Source organism: Parasteatoda tepidariorum, chromosome 1, assembly GCF_043381705.1.
Source record: "Parasteatoda tepidariorum isolate YZ-2023 chromosome 1, CAS_Ptep_4.0, whole genome shotgun sequence".
In the NCBI taxonomy this organism is placed as follows: domain Eukaryota; kingdom Metazoa; phylum Arthropoda; class Arachnida; order Araneae; family Theridiidae; genus Parasteatoda; species Parasteatoda tepidariorum.
In genome coordinates, this window is record NC_092204.1 from 29,661,410 (window position 1) to 29,683,445 (window position 22,036).

At 27.5% G+C, this 22,036-nt stretch overlaps 1 protein-coding gene across 3 annotated transcripts in view; it reads right to left on the reverse strand.

Annotated features, from left to right (window-relative positions):
* LOC107438650 (mediator complex subunit 14) overlaps nucleotides 1-22,036 on the reverse strand; it is a 57,411-nt gene that overhangs the window by 33,906 nt on the left and 1,469 nt on the right. For 2 of the 3 annotated variants that reach the window (XM_071178154.1, XM_071178153.1), the window contains exons 2-12: nucleotides 19,807-19,951; nucleotides 18,459-18,591; nucleotides 17,420-17,514; nucleotides 15,648-15,726; nucleotides 15,429-15,558; nucleotides 13,027-13,067; nucleotides 12,329-12,416; nucleotides 4,423-4,530; nucleotides 3,305-3,348; nucleotides 2,002-2,090; nucleotides 302-455 (exon numbers count right to left, since the gene is read on the reverse strand). In XM_071178154.1, coding sequence (XP_071034255.1) covers nucleotides 302-455; nucleotides 2,002-2,090; nucleotides 3,305-3,348; nucleotides 4,423-4,530; nucleotides 12,329-12,416; nucleotides 13,027-13,067; nucleotides 15,429-15,558; nucleotides 15,648-15,726; nucleotides 17,420-17,514; nucleotides 18,459-18,591; nucleotides 19,807-19,916 — 1,071 coding nt within the window. In that variant the 5' untranslated portion in view covers nucleotides 19,917-19,951. Of the gene's footprint in view, nucleotides 1-301; nucleotides 456-2,001; nucleotides 2,091-3,304; nucleotides 3,349-4,422; nucleotides 4,531-4,618; nucleotides 4,707-5,305; nucleotides 5,347-6,548; nucleotides 6,679-6,767; nucleotides 6,847-12,328; nucleotides 12,417-13,026; nucleotides 13,068-15,428; nucleotides 15,559-15,647; nucleotides 15,727-17,419; nucleotides 17,515-18,458; nucleotides 18,592-19,806; nucleotides 19,952-22,036 lie in introns of all 3 variants that reach the window. The other variant, XM_043051276.2, reaches the window with a different exon arrangement.

The following is a 22,036-nucleotide window of genomic DNA, read 5'->3' on the forward strand; positions in this document are numbered from 1 at the left end:
GGTTTTCAGATTTCCGGATAACGGGTTCTGTACTGTACATTAATTTGACTACATATGACATCAACACAATTATCTGATATGATCTGGGATAGCGCAATAATCATCTGACAATTGCCAGAAGTAGTATTTACTAATGGATTAGTGTGAAACTGTTGATTACGCACAATAAACCATAAAAGTAGCTAAGTTACAAAAGTTAAAGACATAGAAAAAGCTTCTAATATATAAGATAAAAATAGAAAATATGGGAGGAATTCTATCCCTGATAATTGATAGAAATTCCTGAACAAAGAGAAATCACCTTAATGGCTTGATCAGCCAGCTGCGCATCTTTGTGGCTTAGGTGTGGTACATGAGTGACCTGGAGGGGCTTGCTTGGATCATTGGGGTCCATTTGAACACAAAGCTTGCAATGAGTCATTTCTTTGCTCCCCCCTTCCTCGTGTTTTGTATGCCTATAAATGAAAATATATTTTACAACGGCATTTATAAATTAAAACTGTTTCTTTCTATAATTCTACCATTCTTCCATTAGTCAAGTTTTCTTACTCTCGATACTAAAACTTAAAGTTCAAGATTATTTCAATTCAAAATTTCACCTCTCTCAATATACTTAAAATTCAACTACTCTAAAGAAAGTTCTTAAACTAAAAGCGATAAGAATTCATTTATCTGCTAGAAAGTTAAGTTATATTTTCAGTTATTTCTCGGATACTCAATTTCAACTTTTTTCTTATACAGGCTTTCTAATCCAAGGGTTCAAATGTTTAGACTCTAAAATAAGTTTTTTATTTATTTGTGAACATTTCATTAATGTTTGGGGGAAAAAATTTTAATGACATTCTGTAAAATGTTACACAAAAGCAACCAACTGTATGCAGCAGTCAATCTGAATTTCTGCACTTAAGTATTTTTTAATGTAAGGCATGAAAACAAAAAGTTAATCTACTTCTTTGGATATCAAAATACAGATTGCTAGATGATTCACTGAAACTTAAAAAAAATATGTATTTACAACTCACTCGTCTTTCACATTTATGCAGCGATTTTAAGAGTACTTCAGAAAAAGAAATAATGCCAGGTTGACTTTGTTTACATGTTTCTCTATAAGGGGGCTTCCTATTTAAGCAATAAAATACATCAAAAATAAAAAAGGAAATTACTTTAGAAACTTCCATTTATAGCAACAAAAAAAATTTCGTGGTTCCAACAAATAAAATTCCTTGGAACAAAAGACTTAGCTCCTGGTATTTTCATTTTATGTCACAAAAACACTCTTTGGAGTTACATGCATGAGAAGGGCTGATAAAAAAAAAATTTCATAAGGCACAAAAGGTTGAATCTTTCAACTGAAACCAAACTCAATCTTCAGTAAAATAAAAGCAGCTATCATCAATTTGCTTTGATCAAAAACTGAGTTTTGATTTAATTTAGACATAAGTAGAAGTGGCAACTAAAAACAAAGTAATTTTTTGAAAAAATATTAATTTTGTTTTTCAAAAAAATTGTACAAAAAAAGTAAAAATGCATAAAACATTAAACGTTTAATCATAAATTAAAACAAAGTGATTATTACTTTTTAATAGCTGAATGGTTATAATAATCATACATACCTTATTGTAGCTTTACTATTTAGAAGTTGTAATAAAATTTGAAAAAAAAATTGAAGTTTTTCAATACATGCCATAGAATTGAAGTTATTTAGTTTATATTTCAAACTTAAAGAATTCACCTGTTTACTAGAAAAGTGATGCAGTATTATTTTCAGGAAAATTTTCGAAACATTTTAACTTTTTACAGTCAGGACCAGCCTTGCTGTAAACTCACAGGTTTTAATTTAAAAAGCCTGTATTTTTTTTTTCATTCAGCAGGCTTGACAATTTTTGATTTTGTTGAAATTTTCAGAATGTCTTTATAACAAAAAAAATAAATACGATACACAAGTTTTTTTTTTTTTTTTTACATAAAACAGAATACACTTTAGAAAAATGATGTGATTACCTCCAATATGCTAAAATCAATCGGCTACCAGCAGTGTATTCTTCAACAATAATACAGTCTCTCAGTCTATCACGACACAATCTTAGCACCTAAAATTTTCAAATTACATTTTAATAAACAACAATTAGCACTAAAAGTGCACAAATGATGGCTAATAAAATATTTTTAATACTAAAATCATTTCCTAATGTTACAGTGTAAAAAAGATTTAGCAGTTCAAAATCAAATGATGGCTCCATATCAAATGATGGCTAATAAACTATGTTTAATACTAAAATAATTTCCTAATGTTACAGCGCAGAAAAAATTTAGCAGTCCATTTTATATTAATTTTAAGAATTAAACAATCAACTGTAAACAGAAAATTAATAAAATAAGGTATAACTGTCATTTTTGTCCACTTTCATGTTTGAAAATTCAAACACTGTCGTTTTTGTCCACTTTCATGTTTGCAAGTTCAAACACAAAAAAAAAATTTTAAAAAGTACATTCAATTCTCAATTTATAGGGAAAAAACAACTTTGTAGAATGGCACCTTATTCCAGATAAAACAAAGAATGATAATTCTTATTTTTGGCTATTTTAACCATCCAGCAAAAGGCATTTAAAGAATTCCCTTCTTTAAAAAAAATAAATAATAATAATCTTTTTATTTATTAAATGCATAGCATGGTGCTTAGTTATACTGGATAAATATTGACTGAAAATAATCACTCTTTATGCAAACAACTTCTGTACCTAAATGTTTTTAACTAACACATGATCAATTTTTGCTTTTACTTTTCCTCTAATGAAAAATATTCATTACTGCTCAGGCAGAAACACTATAATAGAATCATTAAGTTTTTTTCTTTTAAATTTTTTTGCTTAATTTAAGTTTAAATAAAGAAAGGAAATGAATGATTGCCCTATTCCATTGCGATTATTTCTTAAATGCAAGAAATAAAAACTGTTCTTAGTTATTTTATGTCTCTTTTTCCTTCTGCGTCAAAACAACTTGCATGATTTCATTAATGGAGATCATCAAATGAAATTATTCAAAAATACATTTAAAATCTGCTTTAAAATTAGAAATCATTTTCATAGTTTTCATTTTAAAAGTAACTAAGTTCAAAAGTAAAGTTTAAAGTAAGTACACAAAATGTCTAAATTATATAATTCTTTAAAATAATAAAAATTTATTGTTTAAACTCAATCCTAACAATTTCATAAAGTTAAAATGAATAAATTCAAGGATTTATTGAATAACATTATACAGACATTTAAACCATATTAAAATCAATTATACTTTAAAAATACAAACCTGAGAATGAAGAACTTCTAACTGCAAACTTTGGCAAAAAGAATCTTTAAAGAAAAATTAAGAAAAAAAAGCTCACGATTATTAATAAATGTATAAATAGAAGGATTTAAAAAATATATTAGCAAACACAAAACCAGATCATAACGAAACATAATATTGTGCTAAATTGAAAAGGTAATTTAATTCACTGAAACAAAAGCAGAAAATAATATTGTATTGTATTATCAAAGGAACAATATAAAAGTTTTTTAACATTGTAACATGTTAAGATTACAAAAGAAGTTTTTAATTGGTTCAACAAGTGAATCCATCTTAAATCAAAAGTTAAATGTGAGTATACAAATAATAAAAACAATCTAACTGCATCTATGTGGGCAATAGATAAGATTTTCTGTCAGAAATAAAATGGAATCCCAATAATCAACATCTTACATAAGAGAAGATATGTAGATACAATTTATAGAAGAAATAAATTTTAAAATTACAGCAATTCAAGCATTTTTCATCAGTTCTCGAGTACATTTAATTCAAAAATATTTTTTCAGTAAATTTATCTTTTTGTTACAATATAATTTTTTATCAATAATTCAAATCTAGAGCCGTGATGGCTCAGGGGATAGAGCATTTGCCTTCTAATCCAGCAAACCAGGTTCAAATCCCAGCCAAGGATAGTCAATACAAATTCCGCATCCCTCTTGAACTGAGCACAGTGCTGACGTAAAATATCCTCAGTGATAGACGCATCATGGGTGAGAGCGCCCTTGCCGCCAGGCTAACCGTGAGAGGTTTTTGTGGTTTTCCTCTCCATGTAACAGAAATGTGGGTAAGTGCCATAAAAAAAAGTGCTCCTCAAAGGTAAATTTCTGCCAATACTTGATCAAGGAGTTCCCTTGTCTTTTGGATTGAGTTTAAAATTACAAAGCTACGGAGTTGAATGTTAGTAGTCGTAAGTCCTAAATTGGGTCGGCTGTTTAACGACAGATATAAAAATAAAATTTTTAAAAAAATAATAATAATTCAACTTTAATTTAACATAAATTCAATGAAGAACACAGTTATGAATTTTATTCATAAAATTTTTCAATTAATTTTAAAAATGATTGAGCAGAAAAGGATACGGAGGCAGTTATAGAGTTCGTGAAGAGGCCTCGCATTGTCGATTAGTCTCGACTGAATCAACTGATGAATGTAACTAATTTGAAGTGAATGCACCAGCGCTTCTCCTTCTGGAAATAAAACAATCATTATTTTGATAAGAAAGATGTGATAATAAGATCATTCAGTGAATATTAATGTGCAAAACTAATTTATTGCCTCCTGTTTCCTTATCTTCCACTAAAATGACAATGTCCAGTAACCTCCATGAAACATGAGGACCATCACCCATCAGTGTAAGAGATACCTTGAAGGAGCAAAAATAAATATAGTAACCAATACGCTGTGTATTAATTTTTTTAACATAGAAATTCTATTACAAAATGTACATGAAATTGGGTCAGGTGAGACAAAGTAGTGAGATACTAAATTAAAAATTTTTACTTCAGAATGAATACTTATTTCTCATTTTAGTTGCATTCATAGTTATTTAAGCTAGATTTCCAAGAAGAATGTTCCTTAAAAATTATGTTAGTCAAATACTATATTTAACTAAAGATACATAAACTTTAATTAAATAAGATTCAACAAAAATGTAATAATAACTTGAAATATTTAGATTTCAGCAGGTGTTGAAATAAATCTAAATTCTTACTAATAAAGTTCTGCAGAATTTTCTTTTATGATCAAAAACATTTTATTTCATTTCGTGTTTTTCCAGATCAAATATAACACTTTATAATTTTAATCTGATAAATTATCTAAAATTTAATTTTGTTCGAATGAATACATAGTACGATGCAATCAAACTGGTTCAAGAATCTAACCTTAAATACGTTTTATAGCAGAAGGTTTTATACATGGAAATTATGAATAATAAAGTGAGAGAAGAAAGTTTGAAAATACCTCGAATTCGTGTTCCACACAAAAAGTAACACGTCCATTTTCTGAAAAGCATATAAGATGTGAATATTATTATTTTTAAAATAAATGAAGAAAAAAATTTCAGAAAAATTTATGGTAATATTTATTTTAAAAATAATACCATTAGTGAAATTACACTGTTCATTTCCTATCCCTTGTAACAGTTTAGAAGAGGAAAAAACCAGCATTTTGAAATTAGATGTGAGCAAAAGTTATTTGGGTTGAGGCAGTTGTTAATAACATACATTACATAAGAAATCAATTACATTTCAAATTTAAAAGCAACAAAAGAAATAAATCTGATTCCAGTTATAACTGAAAAGATTTATACAAAGTTAGAAAATTATCGAGATCAAATATGATGAAATTTTAAAACCAAACATATGAGATCATAAAGAAGATTGGCAAAGAATTTAATTATAATCAACTGTGATTATAAGAGTTACACTTCTTTTTTTTTTTTTACTCCTTCATTTATTTTTATAAATGTAATTTTACTTATTCAATTATTTTTATAGATATAACGATGAAACAAAATACTTAAAACAAAACAATATAATAATAAATAGAATGAAAACACATAAAAATAAATAGAATGAATTGGATGGCCCACGCGATTCGAATGAGTGATGACAATACAATAAGAAAGATACTTCTTTTTAGACCCACTGGAACAAGAAAGTGGGGAAGGCCAAGGTTGAGATGGGCTGACTCAGTGAAGCCTGATTTTCTAGCAATTAATGAGAAGAATAGGATATCAAAGATAAATCGGAAGTCGTTATGGAGAAATCTTCAGAAGAAGGTATTGGCCCACATTGGGTTGTCTGGCCAACTATGATAATGATGATGATTCTTAATAGCTTATTATATGATTTTTACTACAGTGGAAAGTCTCACATCCGGAATCATCCGGACTTCGGCAAGTCCGCAAAATAGATTTTCCGAATAATAAGTCTGTAAGGTAAACAATCTTCAAAACATCCTTATTCAATAAAGAATAACAAATAGACGATAATTAACGTCAATTTCAGTCAACAGCGTATAAATCCCCATTGAGCTATTTTTGCAGCTTCTGTTACAGATTAGAAGTTCTTTCAAACAAGTTTAGCAAGCATTAAAACATGTTTTTTCAAATACTCACATTCATGATTCTAGAATCTTTTCAAAACCCATTTACCATAGTATAGCCTATAAGTCAGATTGCAACGGGAAACTTTAAACTTACCTATGCTTAAATTTCTCATTTGAGGAGGTAATTCTGACGACACAAGTCTGTACATGATAATCTGATTTAAGCGCACTAAAGTGGCTCTTTTTTCAGCTGCTGTGATGGGATCAGCAGGAACAACTTTATCCTGAAGGGAAGAAAAAAAAATTTCTAATTATTAAACAAGCAAAAAAAAAAATTGCACAATGCTCAAAATGCATATAAGATGATATTTACCCTTATACAAGTGGGAAGTCTTGAATAAGTGCCCAAAGTCAGGACTTCAACAGCACATGGCAGATGAAAACTAGGCAACCTAATAAAATATATATTTTAGAAAATGTTGAATTTCATAGTACAATTTTATTTGTTCTTAATTTTATTTGANAATTATTGCTTTCTTTTCGATTTGTCCTTTAAAAAATTAATATACTGTCAATAAACTTGCACATGTCCATGGGACGAGATATGCACATGAATTGAATATTTTTTTCTGCAAAAGGGGCGTTTAATAAAAATTTACAGATACTGATTTCTTTATTTTTTTTCTGAAAAGATGTCAATTTTGCAAGGATTATTACGATTTTTGTGAAAGTACCGATTATACTGCAATGATTTTAATGAAGGTACGATTTTTGTCAGGTAGATTTTTGTGGAAGTACTGATAAACGGTAGTATAATCCACCTGAATTAGGCCTTGACTACTGAACTCTTCCATGACTTATATATATATAATACACTAGCTTACAGAAAAGCCTTTTTCTGCAGATACTTGGCCATGATAAAACGTGAGGATTGCCATTACAAGTTTAGTTAAAAAGGGATACCTCACAATTCTACTCCCAACTTTGAGATCAAAAATACTGTTCCAACATTTTTTATCAATAGCAATACTTCAATAATATATTAACAATTTGACTACATATGATAACACAATTCTTGGGTATGATCTGGGATAGCACAATAATCATCTGAAAATTTCTAGAAGTAGTCTTTACAAATGGATTAAAGTAAAACTGCTGATTACTCACAATAAACCATAAAAGTAGTTACAAAAGTAAAAAATATCACAAAAGTTTTTTATATATCAGATAAAAATAGGGAAAATGGGAGGAATTCTACCCCTGATAATTGATAGAAATTACTGAACAAAGAGAAGTCACCTTAATGGCTTGATCAGCCAGCTGCGCATCTTTGTGGCTTAGGTGTGGTACATGAGTGACCTGGAGGGGCTTGCTTGGATCATTGGGGTCCATTTGAACACAAAGCTTGCAATGAGTCATTTCTTTGCTCCCTCCTTCCTCATGTTTTGTATGCCTGTAAATAAAAATATATTTTACAACTGCATTTATACATTAAAACTGTTTCTTTCTATAATTCTACTATTTTTTCATTGGTCAAGTTTTCTTACTCTCGATATTAAAACTTAAAGTTCAAGATTATTTCAATTCAAAATCCCACCTCTCTCAATATACTTAAAATTCAACTACTCTAAAGAAAAAGAAAGTTCTTAAACTAAAAGCAATACGAATTCATTTATCTCCTAGAAAGTTAAGTTATATTTTCAGTTGTTTCTCGGATACTCAATTAAAAAATTTTTTTTACATGCTAGAAAGCTCAAATTTCAAGCAAGGGTTCAAATTTTTATAGACACTAAATTCAGTTTTTCATTTATTTGTGAACATTTTATTAATGTTTGGGGAAAATTTTTTTGTGACATCCAGTAAAATGTTACACAGAAGCAACCAACTGTATGCAGCAGTCAATCTGAATTTCTGCACTAAAGTATTTTTTAATGTAACACATCAAAACAAAATGTTAATCTACTTCTTTGGATACTAGATGATTCACTGAAACTAGAAAAAAATATGCATTTACAACTCACTCGTCTTTCACATTTATGCAGCGGTTTTGAGAGTACTTCAGAACTAGAAATAATGCCATTTTGACTTTGTTTACATGTTTCTCTAAAAGGGGGGCTTCTTATTTACATGATAAAATACACCAAAAATAAAAGAGGAAATTACTTTAGAAACTTCCATTTACAGCAACAAAAAAATTTTGTTGTTCCAACAAATAAAATTCATTGGAACAAAAGACTTAGCTCCTGGTAATTTCATTTTATGTTGCAAAAACACTCTTTGGAGTTATATGCAAGAGAAGGGCTGATAAAACTTTCATAAGGTACAAAAGGTTGAATTTTTCAACTGAAACCAAACTTAATCTTCAGTAAAATAAAAGCGGCTATCATCAGTTTGCTTTGATCAAAAACTGAGTTTTGATTTAATTTAGGCATAAGTAGAAGTAGCAACTAAAAACAAAGTACAGTACAGAACCCGTTATCCGGAAAGCAGAAAACCGGAAAACCAAAAAACCGGAACGAAATTAGATAAATTTTCCGCCATTTTTTAAAAAAAAAATTTTTTTTCCTCATAAGATTTTAGGATTTTTCATTCTTTTTTGAAAAATGTTTACCTTACCATCATTTTGGAAAAAATCATTAGTGTTTTTTCTTCTGTTTAAGATTATTTCCAAAAAACTATTTTTTTATTAGTTGGGTTTAAGAATAAAAAAAACGGCTTTTTGTAGCGATTCAGAAAACCGGAAAAATCAGTTATCCGGAATAACGATGGTCCCGAACATTCCGGATAATCGATTCCCTACTGTAATTCTTTGAAAGAATATTAACTTTGTTTTTCAAAAAAAAATGTGCAAAAAAAGTAAAAATGCATAAAACACAAAAAACATATAATTAACTACATTAAACGTTTAATCATAAATTAAAACGAAGTGATTATTACTTTTCAATAGCGGAATGGTTATAATAATCATACATACCTTATTGTAGCTTCACTATTTAGAAGTTGTAATAAAAATTGAAAAAAAATTGAAGTTTTTGAATACATGCCATAGAATTGAAGTTATTTAGTTTATATTTCAAACTCAAAGAAATCACCTGTTTACTAGAACTGATAAAGTGACGCAGCATTATTTTCAGGAAAATTTCAGAAAGATTTCAACTTTTTACAGCCAGCATCAAACACATGACCAGCCTTACTGTAAACTCACAAGTTTTAATTTAAAAAGCCTGTATTTTTTCTCTTTTTAATCCAGCAGGCTTGACAATTTTTGATTTTGTTGAAATTTTCAGAATGTTTTTATAACAAAAAAAACCCCCACTATACACAAGTTTTTTATTTTTACATAAAACGTAATCACTTTAGAAAAATGATGAGATTACCTCCAATATGCTAAAATCAAACGGCTACCAGCTGTGTATTCTTCAACAATAATACAGTCTCTCAGTCTATCACGACACAATCTTAGCACCTGAAATATTTATATTACATTTTAATAAACTACTACTAGCACTAAAAGTGCACAAATGATGGCTAATAAACTATTTTTAATACTAAAATCACTTCCTAATGTTACAGTGTAAAAAAGATTTAGCAGTCCAAAATCAAATGATGGCTCCATATTAAATGATGGCTAATAAACTATTTTTAATACTAAAATCATTTCCTAATGTTACGGGGTAAAAATAATTTAGCAGTCTATTCTATATTAATTTTAAGAATTAAACAATCAACTGTAAACAGAAAATTAAAAAAATAAGGTATAACTGTCATTTTTGACCACTTTCATGTTTGCAAATTCAAACACAAAAAAAAAGTTGAAAAAAGTACATTCAATTCTCAATTTATAGAGAAAAAACAACTTTGTAGAATGACAGCTTATTCCAGGTAAAACAAAGAATAATTTTAATTTTTGGCTATTTTTTAACCATCCAGCAAAAGGCATTTAAAGAATTCCCTTCTTTGAAAAAATAATGAAAATCTTTTTATTTATTAAATGCATAGCATGGCGCTTGGATATATTGGATAAATATTGATTAAAAATAATCACTCTTTATGCAAACAATTTCTGTACCTAAATGTTTTCAACTGACACATGATCAATTTGCTTTTACTTTTCTCCTAATGAAAAATATTCATTACTGCTTTGGCAGAAACACTATAATCGAATCATAAAGTTTTTTTAAAATTTTTTTTGCTTAATTTAAGTTTAAATGAACAAAGGAAATGAATGATTGCCCTATTCCATCTACGATTATTTCTTAAATGCAAGAAATAAAAACTGTTCTTAGTTATTTTATGTCTCTTTTTCCTTCTGCGTCAAAACAACTTGCATGATTTCATTAATGGAGATCATCAAATGAAATGATTCAAAAGTACATTCAAAATCTGCTTTAAAATTAGAAATCAATTCCATTGTTTTCATTTTAAAAGTAACTAAGTTCAAAAGTAAAATTTAAAGTAAGAACACAAAATATCTAAATTATATAATTTTTCAAAATAATCAAAATTTATTGTTTGAACTCAATCCTAACAATTTTATAAAATTTTAAAATAAATAAATTCAAGGATTTATTGAATAACGTTATGCAGAGATTTACATCATATTAAAATCAATTATACTTTAAAAATACAAACCTGAGAATGAAGAACTTCTAACTGCAAACTTTGGCAAAAAGAATCTTTAAAGTAAAATTAAGAAAAAAAAAGCTCACAATTATAAATAAATGTATAAATAGAAGGATTTAAAAAATAAATTAGCAAACACAAAACCAGAAAATACAAAACTGTGAATACATTCACAAAACAAAACATAGTATTGTGCTAAGTTGAAAAGGTAATTTAATTTACTGAAACAAAAACAGATAATAAAATTGTATAGTATTATCAAAGGTATAGTATTATATAAACTTTTTTTAACATTGTAACATGTTAAGATTACAAAAATAGTTTTTAATTGGTTCAGCAAGTGAATCCATCTTAAATCAAAAGTTAAATGCGAGTATACAAATAATAAAAACAATCTAGCTGCATCTATGTGGGCAATAAATAAGATTGTTTATATCAGAAATAAAATGGAATCCCAATAATCAACATCTCACACAAGAGAAGATATGCAGATACAATTTATGAAAGAAATAAATTTTAAAATTACAGTAATTCAAGCATTTTTCGTCAGTTCTCGAGTACATTTAATTAAAAAATGTTTTTTCAGCACATTTATCTTTTTGTTACAATAAAAATTTTTATCAATAATTCAAATCTAGAGCTGTGATGGCTCAGGGGATAGAGTGTTCGCGTTCCAATGAGGTGAATCAGGTTCAAATCCCGGCCATGGCTGGTCGATACGAATTCCGCATCAGGCTTGCACCAACCACAGTGCTGACATAAAATATCCTCAGTGATAGATGCATCATGGGTAAGAGTCCCCTTGCCACCAGGCTAACTGTGAGAGGTTTTCCTTTCCATGTAACACAAATGTGGGTTAGTTCCATAAAAAAAATCCTCCACGAAGGCAAATTTCCCCCCAATACATGATCCAGGAGTTCCCTTGTCTTTTGGATTGAGTTGTAAATCCCAAATTTGGTCGGCTGTTTAACGACAGTTATAAAATAAAATTTAAAAAAATAATAATAAAGTAAATTTAATTTAGCATAAATTCCAAACACTGACTCATTGAAGAACACAGTCATGAATTTCATTCATAAAATTTTTCTATTAATTTTAAAAAAGATTAAGCAGAAAAGGATACGGAGGCAGTTATAGAGTTCGTGAAGAGGCCTCGCATTGTCGATTAGTCTTGACTGAATCAACTGATGAATGTAACTAATTTGAAGTGAATGCACCAGCGCTTCTCCTTCTGGAAATAAAACAATCATTATTTTGATAAGAAAAACATGATCATGCAGTGGATATTAATGTGCAAAACTAATTTATTGCCTCCTGTTTCTTTATCTTCCACTAAAATGACAATGTCCAGTAACCTCCAGGAAACATGAGGACCATCACCCATCAGTGTAAGAGATACCTTGAACGAGCAAAAATAAATATAGTAACCAATATATTGTATATTAATTTTTTAAACATAGAAATTCTATTGCAAAATGTTAAAAAACTACATAAAAATGAAAGTGGGTCGGGTGAGACAAAGTAGTCAGATACTAAATTTAAAACTTTTACTTCAGAATGAATTCTTAATTCTTATTTTAGTTGGCATTCATAATTATTTAAGCCAGATTTCCAAGAAGAATGTTCCTTAAACATTACTTCATGTTAGTCAAATACTATATTTAACTAAAGATACATAAACTTTAATTAAATAGGATTCAACAAAAATTTAATAATAACTTGAAATATTTAGATTTCAGCAGGTATTGAAATAAATCTAATTTCTTACTATGAAGTTCTGCATATTTTTCTTTTAGGATCGAAAATATTTTATTTTGTGTTTTTCCAGATCAAATATAACACTTTATAATTTTAATCTGATGAATGATCTAAAATTTAATTTTGATCTAATGAATATATACTACGAGCAATCAAACTGGTTCAAGAATCTAACCTTAAATACATTTTATAGCAGGTTTTATACATGGAAATTATGAATAATAAAGTGAGAGAAGCAAGTTTGACAATACCTCGAATTCGTGTTCCACACAAAAAGTAACACGTCCATTTTCTGAAAAGGAAATAAGATGTAAATATTATTATTATTAAAATAAATGGAGAAAAAAATTCAGAAAAATTAATGGTAATATTTATAAAAAAAAACGGAATTTTGAAATTAAATGTGAGCACAAGTTATTTGGCTTGAGGCAGTTGTTAATAACATACATTATATACCGAATCAATTACACTTCAAATTTAGAAGCAAAGAAATAAATGAATATGATTTCAGTTATAATTGAAAAGATTTATACAAAGCTGGAAAATTACTGAGATCAAATATGATGAAATTTTAAAAATAAACATGTGAGATCATAAAGAAGATTGACCAAGAAATTAATTATAATCAACTTGGATTTATAACAGTTACACTATTTAACTTTTTTACTCATTCATTTACTTTTATAGATGTAATTTTACTCCTTCATTTATTTTTATAGATATAACGGTAAAACAGAATACTTTAAAAACAAAATTAAAAAAGTTACTCTTTTATAATTAGATTAATAATTTTATAATTTTTTTTATTTAAATAGAATGAATTTATAACTTAATATAATTTACAACTTAGTATAAAGTTTTTCTTATATAATCCCAAAGGAATAGCATCTTCAAATTTCACACAGACCTAGCAAAAAAAATTTAATGAATAAAAAATATTTTTAAAAAGACAAATACTTCCATATTGATATTTTTAAGAATTAAAATTAAATTTTTTCTGAAATAAAGTATTTTCAAAAATAATTTAGCCATATTAGATATTTTATAAAATATCATTAAAAACTGGACAAAACGACATAAAATTTAGCTTTCTAGGTCAAATAACTTTTATCTAACAACTGTTTCAAAATTTTAAAATTGTAAAAAATTTGTAAACTTTTAAGATTTTAAAAGTTTATAACTCAGAAACTAATGGCTCAAAAAGTTTGAAGTTTCGTATTTTGCATGTAACCTTCCAGTTATATCTCTAAGTTGAAATTGAACAAAATACTAATAATAAAAATTTTGATCACTGGTTGATTTAAAATGAAATCAACCATTTTTGAATAAATGTAATTCTAATTTTTGATTACAGACAGATTAGATGACAGGTTATCAACTTACAAAGATATTTATATTAACAAGACAGCGCCATCAACTTATTTTTGAAAGTTTTTAACTCCTTTATCAAACTCCTAATTCACTTTAAAATAAAATAAAAAATAACTAATAGTAAAACAAGTCAAAAATTTTGAGTCAAACAGAGTAGAATTCTAGAAGGATAAACTTTTAGGAAACTCTTACTATTTAACTTAACTCACATGACAGTAACTATATAAAACTATTGCTCTCAAAAGTCTACTTTAGAAGTTAGTGAACATGCTTTCTCAAAAATTAATGTGCTAATCTTCTTGAATTGAAACTTCACAATATTCAAGATATTAATTAGCGATTTATAGAGTTCGTCAGTTTTTATTTAATTAGATTAAAAATTTAATAGCATGTATTTTTTCTATTTTTTTTTTTTTTAACATAACTATCATCAGGTGTCAGTACATATTTTTGTATGCATGCATTATTTTTATTTCATTTAATATAAGGTATTGTTTTCCTAATTTTTCAACAAAAAAAATATGGGTATGGAACAAAAATGATGTGCATTTTATTAAAAAAAATACTCATAATAATTTATTTTTTTATGATTCAACTTCTCCATTCTAAGATCCATTCCTAATGGTTTTAGGAGTTAACCTTAAATAAACCTTTATTCCGTCAGAAAAATGTTTTGAATGTGTTTTTAATTGAATAATTGCTGCATTCTTGATTCAGTAGATGGAGTCGAGTTTTTGATTTTTAAAATATGGAGAGTAAATCTACCATCTGGAAAATTTAGTTCTAATATTCAGTCAAAAGAAGAGTAGTTAGTTTGGACTCTTTAAATGTAAATTTTAAAATGTGCATATTTTAAAAGATTCATGAAACTATTTAAGAAACTCAAAACATTTTTGCACACATTTATATAAAACTGGTTTATCCAAAAAAAAACATTTTATGGAAAAAAGTAATAATTTTTAATTAAAGAATTTAATATTGATAAAAAAAAATTTGCAGTAAAATATAAAAACATTCACACTGTCTTTATGTAATTTTAAATGACAAAATACAAAACTGAATGAAATCAATGAAACAATTTTCAAGAAATAGTAGTTATAAAATAAAACTTTTTCAATTCAATTATTTAAGAACTTTGAAAAGAAGTTCTTTCAAACAAGTTTAGCAAACATTAAAACAGATTTTCTCAAATATTCACATTCATGAATCCAGAACTTTTTCAAAACCTATTCACCATAGTATAGCCTGTAAGTCAGATTGCAACAGGAAACTTTAAACTTACCTATGCTTAAATTTCTCATTTGGGGAGGTAATTCTGACGACACAAGTCTGTACATAATAATCTGATTCAAGCGTATTAAAGTGGCTCTTTTTTCAGCTGCTGTGATGGGATCAGCAGGAACAACTTTATCCTGAAGGGGGAAAAAAATTTCTAATTATTAAACAAAAAAAAATAAAATAAATCGCATAATGATCAAAATGCATATAAGATGATATTTACCCTTATACATGTGGGAAGTCTTGAATAAGTGCCCAAAGTCAGGACTTCAACAGCACATGGCAGATGAAAACTAGGCAACCTAATAAAATATACATTTTAGAAAATGTTGAATTTCATAGTACAATTTTATTTGCTCTTAATTTTATTTGATTATTGCTCATCAATTGCACTGGTTACAATCGTAATGACAGTTTTCCCAAAATATGTAATAAATGTGGTTACTTAAAGCTATCTAAAGCAAAATATAATTCAGAAATCTATTCGTAAATATATTTCTAAAAACTATTTAATTAATTTAGTTTTATATTACTTATATTTCCTATAATTATTACTATTTTTGACATACAACATATTTTTGACAAAAAATTTTAATTTTGTAATTACATCAATTATAATCATTATTTTATAATCAATACAGTTTACGCACATTTTTCTTCAAAATTTGTGGGAATGGTGAATTAATATATTATAGTATGATGATATTGATTAGTGTCACGAGGGGCTAATCCAGAACTTTTAACTAAATACCCATTTTTGTAAAAAATTTTATCCACATTTTAGTTTTGTGAAAATTTTAGCATGTTCTAATTTTCTGTGTGAGAATACCTTCAAAAGTAAAAATGGAAAAAAGAAACATTGATTTTGAAGGAACTATTTTCCTTAATAATGATAAAAAAAACTATTAAGATAAAAAAAACTATTAAGATATAAAAACTTATTTAATATGACACTCACTATTTTTAATTAATACACATATATATTTACAATTAATTCAAATTTACATTATACTTCATAATACCTATCTTAAATACAATTATGAAATTTAATAATAAACAAATTATTCTCCAGCATATGATTATAAATTACATTAAATGGTTCATTCATGTACGTAGACAATAGTTTAAGAAATTTGTATCATGCAATTTGCAGAATTTTTATATGTTGAGATAATTTGATCTACTTAATCATCTAACAATTTTTCCGGATTATTAAATGAAAATTTAATGTTCTTGTAGAAAGACTGCACCTCAATTTAGAACATACCAAACTCATCCTGGAAAGTGTTTCGACAGAAGCTGTTGATTTGGGCAGTATTACACTTAGAATTAATAACTTAAAGTTTCAAGTTTTGGAAATTCAACCCAGATAATGCTTTTCTTACATCATATGTGATTTTTAAATTGCTTGAATATCAATGTGTGATCGGTAAATCTCACGAATACAAGTTGTGATGTGTAAATTTTAAACTGTTAATACAAAGTGTGATTTTTATATCGCAAGAATATGAATCACGATATGTGATCCTTAAATTGTGAGAAGAATCACAATGTAACGATTTTTAAAATACTCGAATACAAATCTTGATATATGATTTTTAAATCATGAGAATAAGAATATGCTGGGGTATATGTTATTAAATTTGCACACATTCATGGGACTTACAAAATATGCACACGTATATATTTATTTATTTATTTTCTAAATTAGAGTCTCACGCTTAATAAAAATGTACAGATCCAGCTGTTTTTATTTATTCTGGGAAGGTGTCGTTATTTAGGCTAATTATGATTTTTTGTGAAAGTATTGGTAATACTCTGCAATGATTTTTGTAAAGGTACTGTTTCTGCAGACTTTTGTGAAAGTACCAATAAATGGTTGCAAATCCACCTGCATTAGGCCTTGGACACATTTAGTTACACAAATAAAACTGGAAATAATTAAAAATTTTAAAATCGATGCAAGAGAATAGAAATTTATTTGAAAGCCCTCACCTTGCATTTACTAGAGTTTCCCTGGACATAACAGACAGCATATCAGCCATTTCAACGAACAACATGGATTGCTTATCTAAAAATGCCATTATCGCCTAAAATTAAGAAATATTGATTAATTTTCTTGGGATCACAACAAAATTCATTCCAAAAATGCAATTCTAAATAAAAATATTCACATAAATAGAATAATGCAATATTGTGAAAAATAAAAAATTTGCACAATATTTCAAGCAATTTTAAAAGTATATATTGGTAAATTTCTTACAGAAGTTGAATGTTTAACAGAAAAAGTAGATTTCAGAGAAATGAAATATTTCAATTAAATGAACTTACAAAAAAGGAAAATCCTATTATTGACAAAATTCATAGATCATAATTACAAATCAGAATAGTATAGATTAAATGCTTTTCAGTAAAATTATATTTAAAGAATAGTATGGATTAGCTAATTATGATTTTTGATGTTAAGTAATATTCAATATGATGTAAATATGACATTTTATTACTGGCAAATTGTAAAGATGAGACTTTACGAAATTTAGAGCTATTTCAATCTTTGATTTATTTATTGATATTTATTCATTATTTATTGCCATTTATTATAATTAAATGTGTTTTCATAAAATGAAAATTTCAAAAATGTATTAAAAAAATTAAGCTCAATTGTTTAGAATGTATTCAATATTAATTGCTTAAAAATGATGAAATAAGTTTAGAAAATATTTAAAAATTTGTGAAATTAAATAACTATATTAATAACAGGGAAAAAAAGGCTGGCAAACTAACCTTTTCTTTTTTTTTCTCATTTCTTAAAAAACTCACTTTATGGGTTTTATTGGGATTTTTAAAAAAAGACCCAACCGGAATTTTTTTGGGCAGGTTGGTAGGTAGACAGCTCTACTCATGGGAGTCCACAATTAGTTAATTCAACAAATGTAAGGATCGGCACTTCCATACAATACAGTAGGGATGCACAACTTGTGGAGAAATCATGAAAGTGATTAATGTGCAGACAGAAGAAAGAAAATATACTTACAGCACATTTTTCTACTTTGGAAGCACTAGCTGCCCACTTAACCAATGCCAGCAAACGGATGAAAAGCTGACGTGTTCGACTAGCGAACTGTACGATCTCAATTTTACGCTCCATGTCCGTTTTTCTCGGCAATCTGGAAATAAAGTCAAATATTTTATGTTGTACTATTTTATTTCACTTTATATCAAAAACTTCTACAGAAAATCAGGATCAAATCTGCAAAGAAATAGATCCAAAGAAAATACTTTTAGATGCATCATCTGCACTGCTTTTGTTCATGATAAAGATGTGTTAAAAATATCATTTTTTACTTACAATCTGTTTTTCATTTTTACCAATTGAATAATTTGAGGCATTAAGAACAATAAGGAGTAGGGAAGTTTTGAATTACTAAAGAAAGAAATCAAGACAGTTGAAGCCATCGCAAAGTGGAGAGTTTGCATTTTTTCTAATGACTCATTTTGAAGTTTAATTAACTACAGAATCATTCCTAATTGTAGAAACAGAATGGCCAGTAGTGAGTTGTAGGGATCAAGCAAACTACCACTAGTCAGGTCCCTTCCTTGCACAAATGATGCATTCAAGTTAAGAACCTTAAATGTGCCAACACAATACACATGTGATAACTGTAGTTTGGTTTCTGTCAGGGTCACGTGATGTAATAACACGCATTTTCTGATGTTGCGAGCAAAAAGCTTGATATTATAGATATGATCATTTTTTGTTTTGGTTTTTGGAAGAATGGATAAAAAGGAATAATAAAATGGTGAATTAGTTTTTGTAGAATTTTGCGTTATTTCTTTTGTAAAAGGTTACGACTGACAGTTTCTATAACTATTTTTAAAAAAACACACAAGTCCATAACTATTATTATTTCTGAATTTGATTACATTGGGCCAGGACAGCCTGGTTGGTAGGACAAGTCACAAAGTCCTCCATGTTCCCATAACAAATCGTACCTCTGGGGGTACTGATCCAGAAGTTTTGTTGTCTTCTGGATTGATTCAAAAATTACAAGGCTACAGAGTTGAACATTGGTAGTCATAAACCCAAAATTGGGTCGGCTGTTCACCGACGGTTTTAAAATATAACAAATTTGATTACATTGCTCAATAGATTTCTTTTTACTCTTACAAGTATAAATAACAGAAGCAAATGGCAAGCAAATATTCAAAATAATGTAGATATTTCCAATTAATAATGTGAAATTCTAATATATTAAAAAAATAACATTTTCTAATTCAAATTATTTTTAACAAATAAAACATTAAAGATATAGTATTTGCATGAAATTACAAAATCTATAAATTCTTCACAAAACACATAACATTAAAATATATTAACTTACAATTCAGCAAGGACGGTCAGTTCATGATAAGTTCTCTGGAGTATAAAATCAATCAATCTGCCTAAACTGATAGTGTTGTTAGCAGCAGGTGACTGCATTGCTTGAGCCATTTTCTTTTAGAGAATTTTATTCACTAAATGACCTTCTACAAAATAAAGTTATAGTAGAAATAAGCATAAAATATATTAAATTACTATTATAGATATTATATTTAATGAATATTATATTATATATAAAATATCATATATAATATAATAAATAAATTTTAAAAAATATTATTATGAAAATAAAAGAGAATAGCCCCAGAGTAAAGGACAGTCACTTATTTGACTCAATTATTTATTTTACAAAAAGAATAAAAACTTGTCTTTAAAAAATATCTTAAATTGACTTTGATTTTATAAAAGGGATAAAGTTCAATTATTCATTCCTAATTGCAATAGATATTAAGAGTAAACTGGATATCACATCTCATGCCAAAATGATAGCTTAATTGGCAGATAAAATGACAAATGAATTGTTAGATATGCCAAATTGGCATAAGAAAAATTAAAAAAAACATACAAACAAAATGGCAAACTCGAAGGGTAACTCTATATGTGCCTATATATCGGCCACTATATGTGGATATTTTTTTAATTTAATTCAAGAGCAAGAACTAGATAAAAGCACTTTATTGCCTTGATGAATACGATTGACCTGATTGGGAACTGATTCAAGAATATTCTCAATAAATGTCTAACAGGGTTTGCCCAATTAAAAGAAAAAACCTGAACTAAACTAAAGTTTTCAATGATGCGTATGATCAATTATTTCCAGTAAAATTATACTAAGAAGATAGAATAAATTATTCTCATAAAAAAAAAAAAAAAAAAAACATTTTTTTATCCCTTTCCCTCAACAAAATTTTCCAATTTATTTTTAAATACAACCCATATAATTCCTTATCTCACAAATAATTTTAAATTCCTACTTGCATTAACATTCTTTGCAGTGGGCCAAAGAAAAAAAAATCAAAGCAATATTAAATTTTTTAAAAAAAATAAGAAAATCTGTTTAAATGGTACCTATACATATACCAAATTTCTTTTGAAAAGGGGCTAACAAATAATAAATCACCTTAACTTTCAGAGAATTTCTGCATTAAATATTTTTATTTTCTGCACATTAAACCTTTGATCTGACTCTTCTTCTTGAAACTCTGAACTTATATTCTTCCTTTCTACAGTTGATTCAGCTTTTGCTACTCAACTACAAACATCTGTTGCTATTCTTAAACAGTAACCCACTATATATTTTTCCTTCTAACCTGAATTTTACAAGTTTCAAAAAATACTACTTTGTAGTAGGATAAATATTTAACACCAATTCATTTGATTGGCTTCTATCGGTTGAGTTCAGTAACGAGGTGAATCCTATTGATAAACTTTCGCAAGAAGTTATTTTTTTCGCATCTGATTTCAGTATTTAATTTTATAACGGACTAAAACATTAAAGAGAACTGTAAACATGAGTAAAACCGTTCACAAACAAAATGGTTACAACAGAAAACATAATTTTCGATGAGTGGGAACTTATTTTACGGATATCTTTCTCCTCTTGAAAGCCCATAAGCAGAATATTTTCAAATGTTCTGCAACAGGACTTATTAATTTACACAAATGTTCTGCTAGCATTTCGCAGTGAAAAAAAAGTCAACTTTACGTTAAAATACTATATTTTCACTTATTAAACTACAGGATCATACTCAGATACACTACATTCTTTTTTAACCGAGGAAAACATTCTTGATTTGTTACTTTTTCAATTTTTTTTTGAAGTGCAAAATTTTGTTAATGACGATGATGATGAATTATTAATAAAATGCCGATGATATGAAGATCCGAACATTAAAATAACGGCTGCCTTAGAACTCTTTTGAAGGGACAAGTGCCAAGATGGTGCACCATTTGCAAACACAAGCATTCGCTGGTCTGTTGTTCCAACAACTTCATCTCCATCGAAAGCATTTGGTCGTTTAGAAACAATTCTGTCAATCGCGGATCCCCACGATTCACAAATTGCTTCTGAAATGGGAATGGAAAATATAAAAGTAAAACTTTATGAAATTGGAAATCTCTGAATTTAATTTTTTTACGGCTTGCTTTAGAAGCTCCCTTGATAAAAATGGTGATTGATTTCTCCTGCTGTATGCTAAAAACTGATACACCAATTTTATAAAAATGTTATA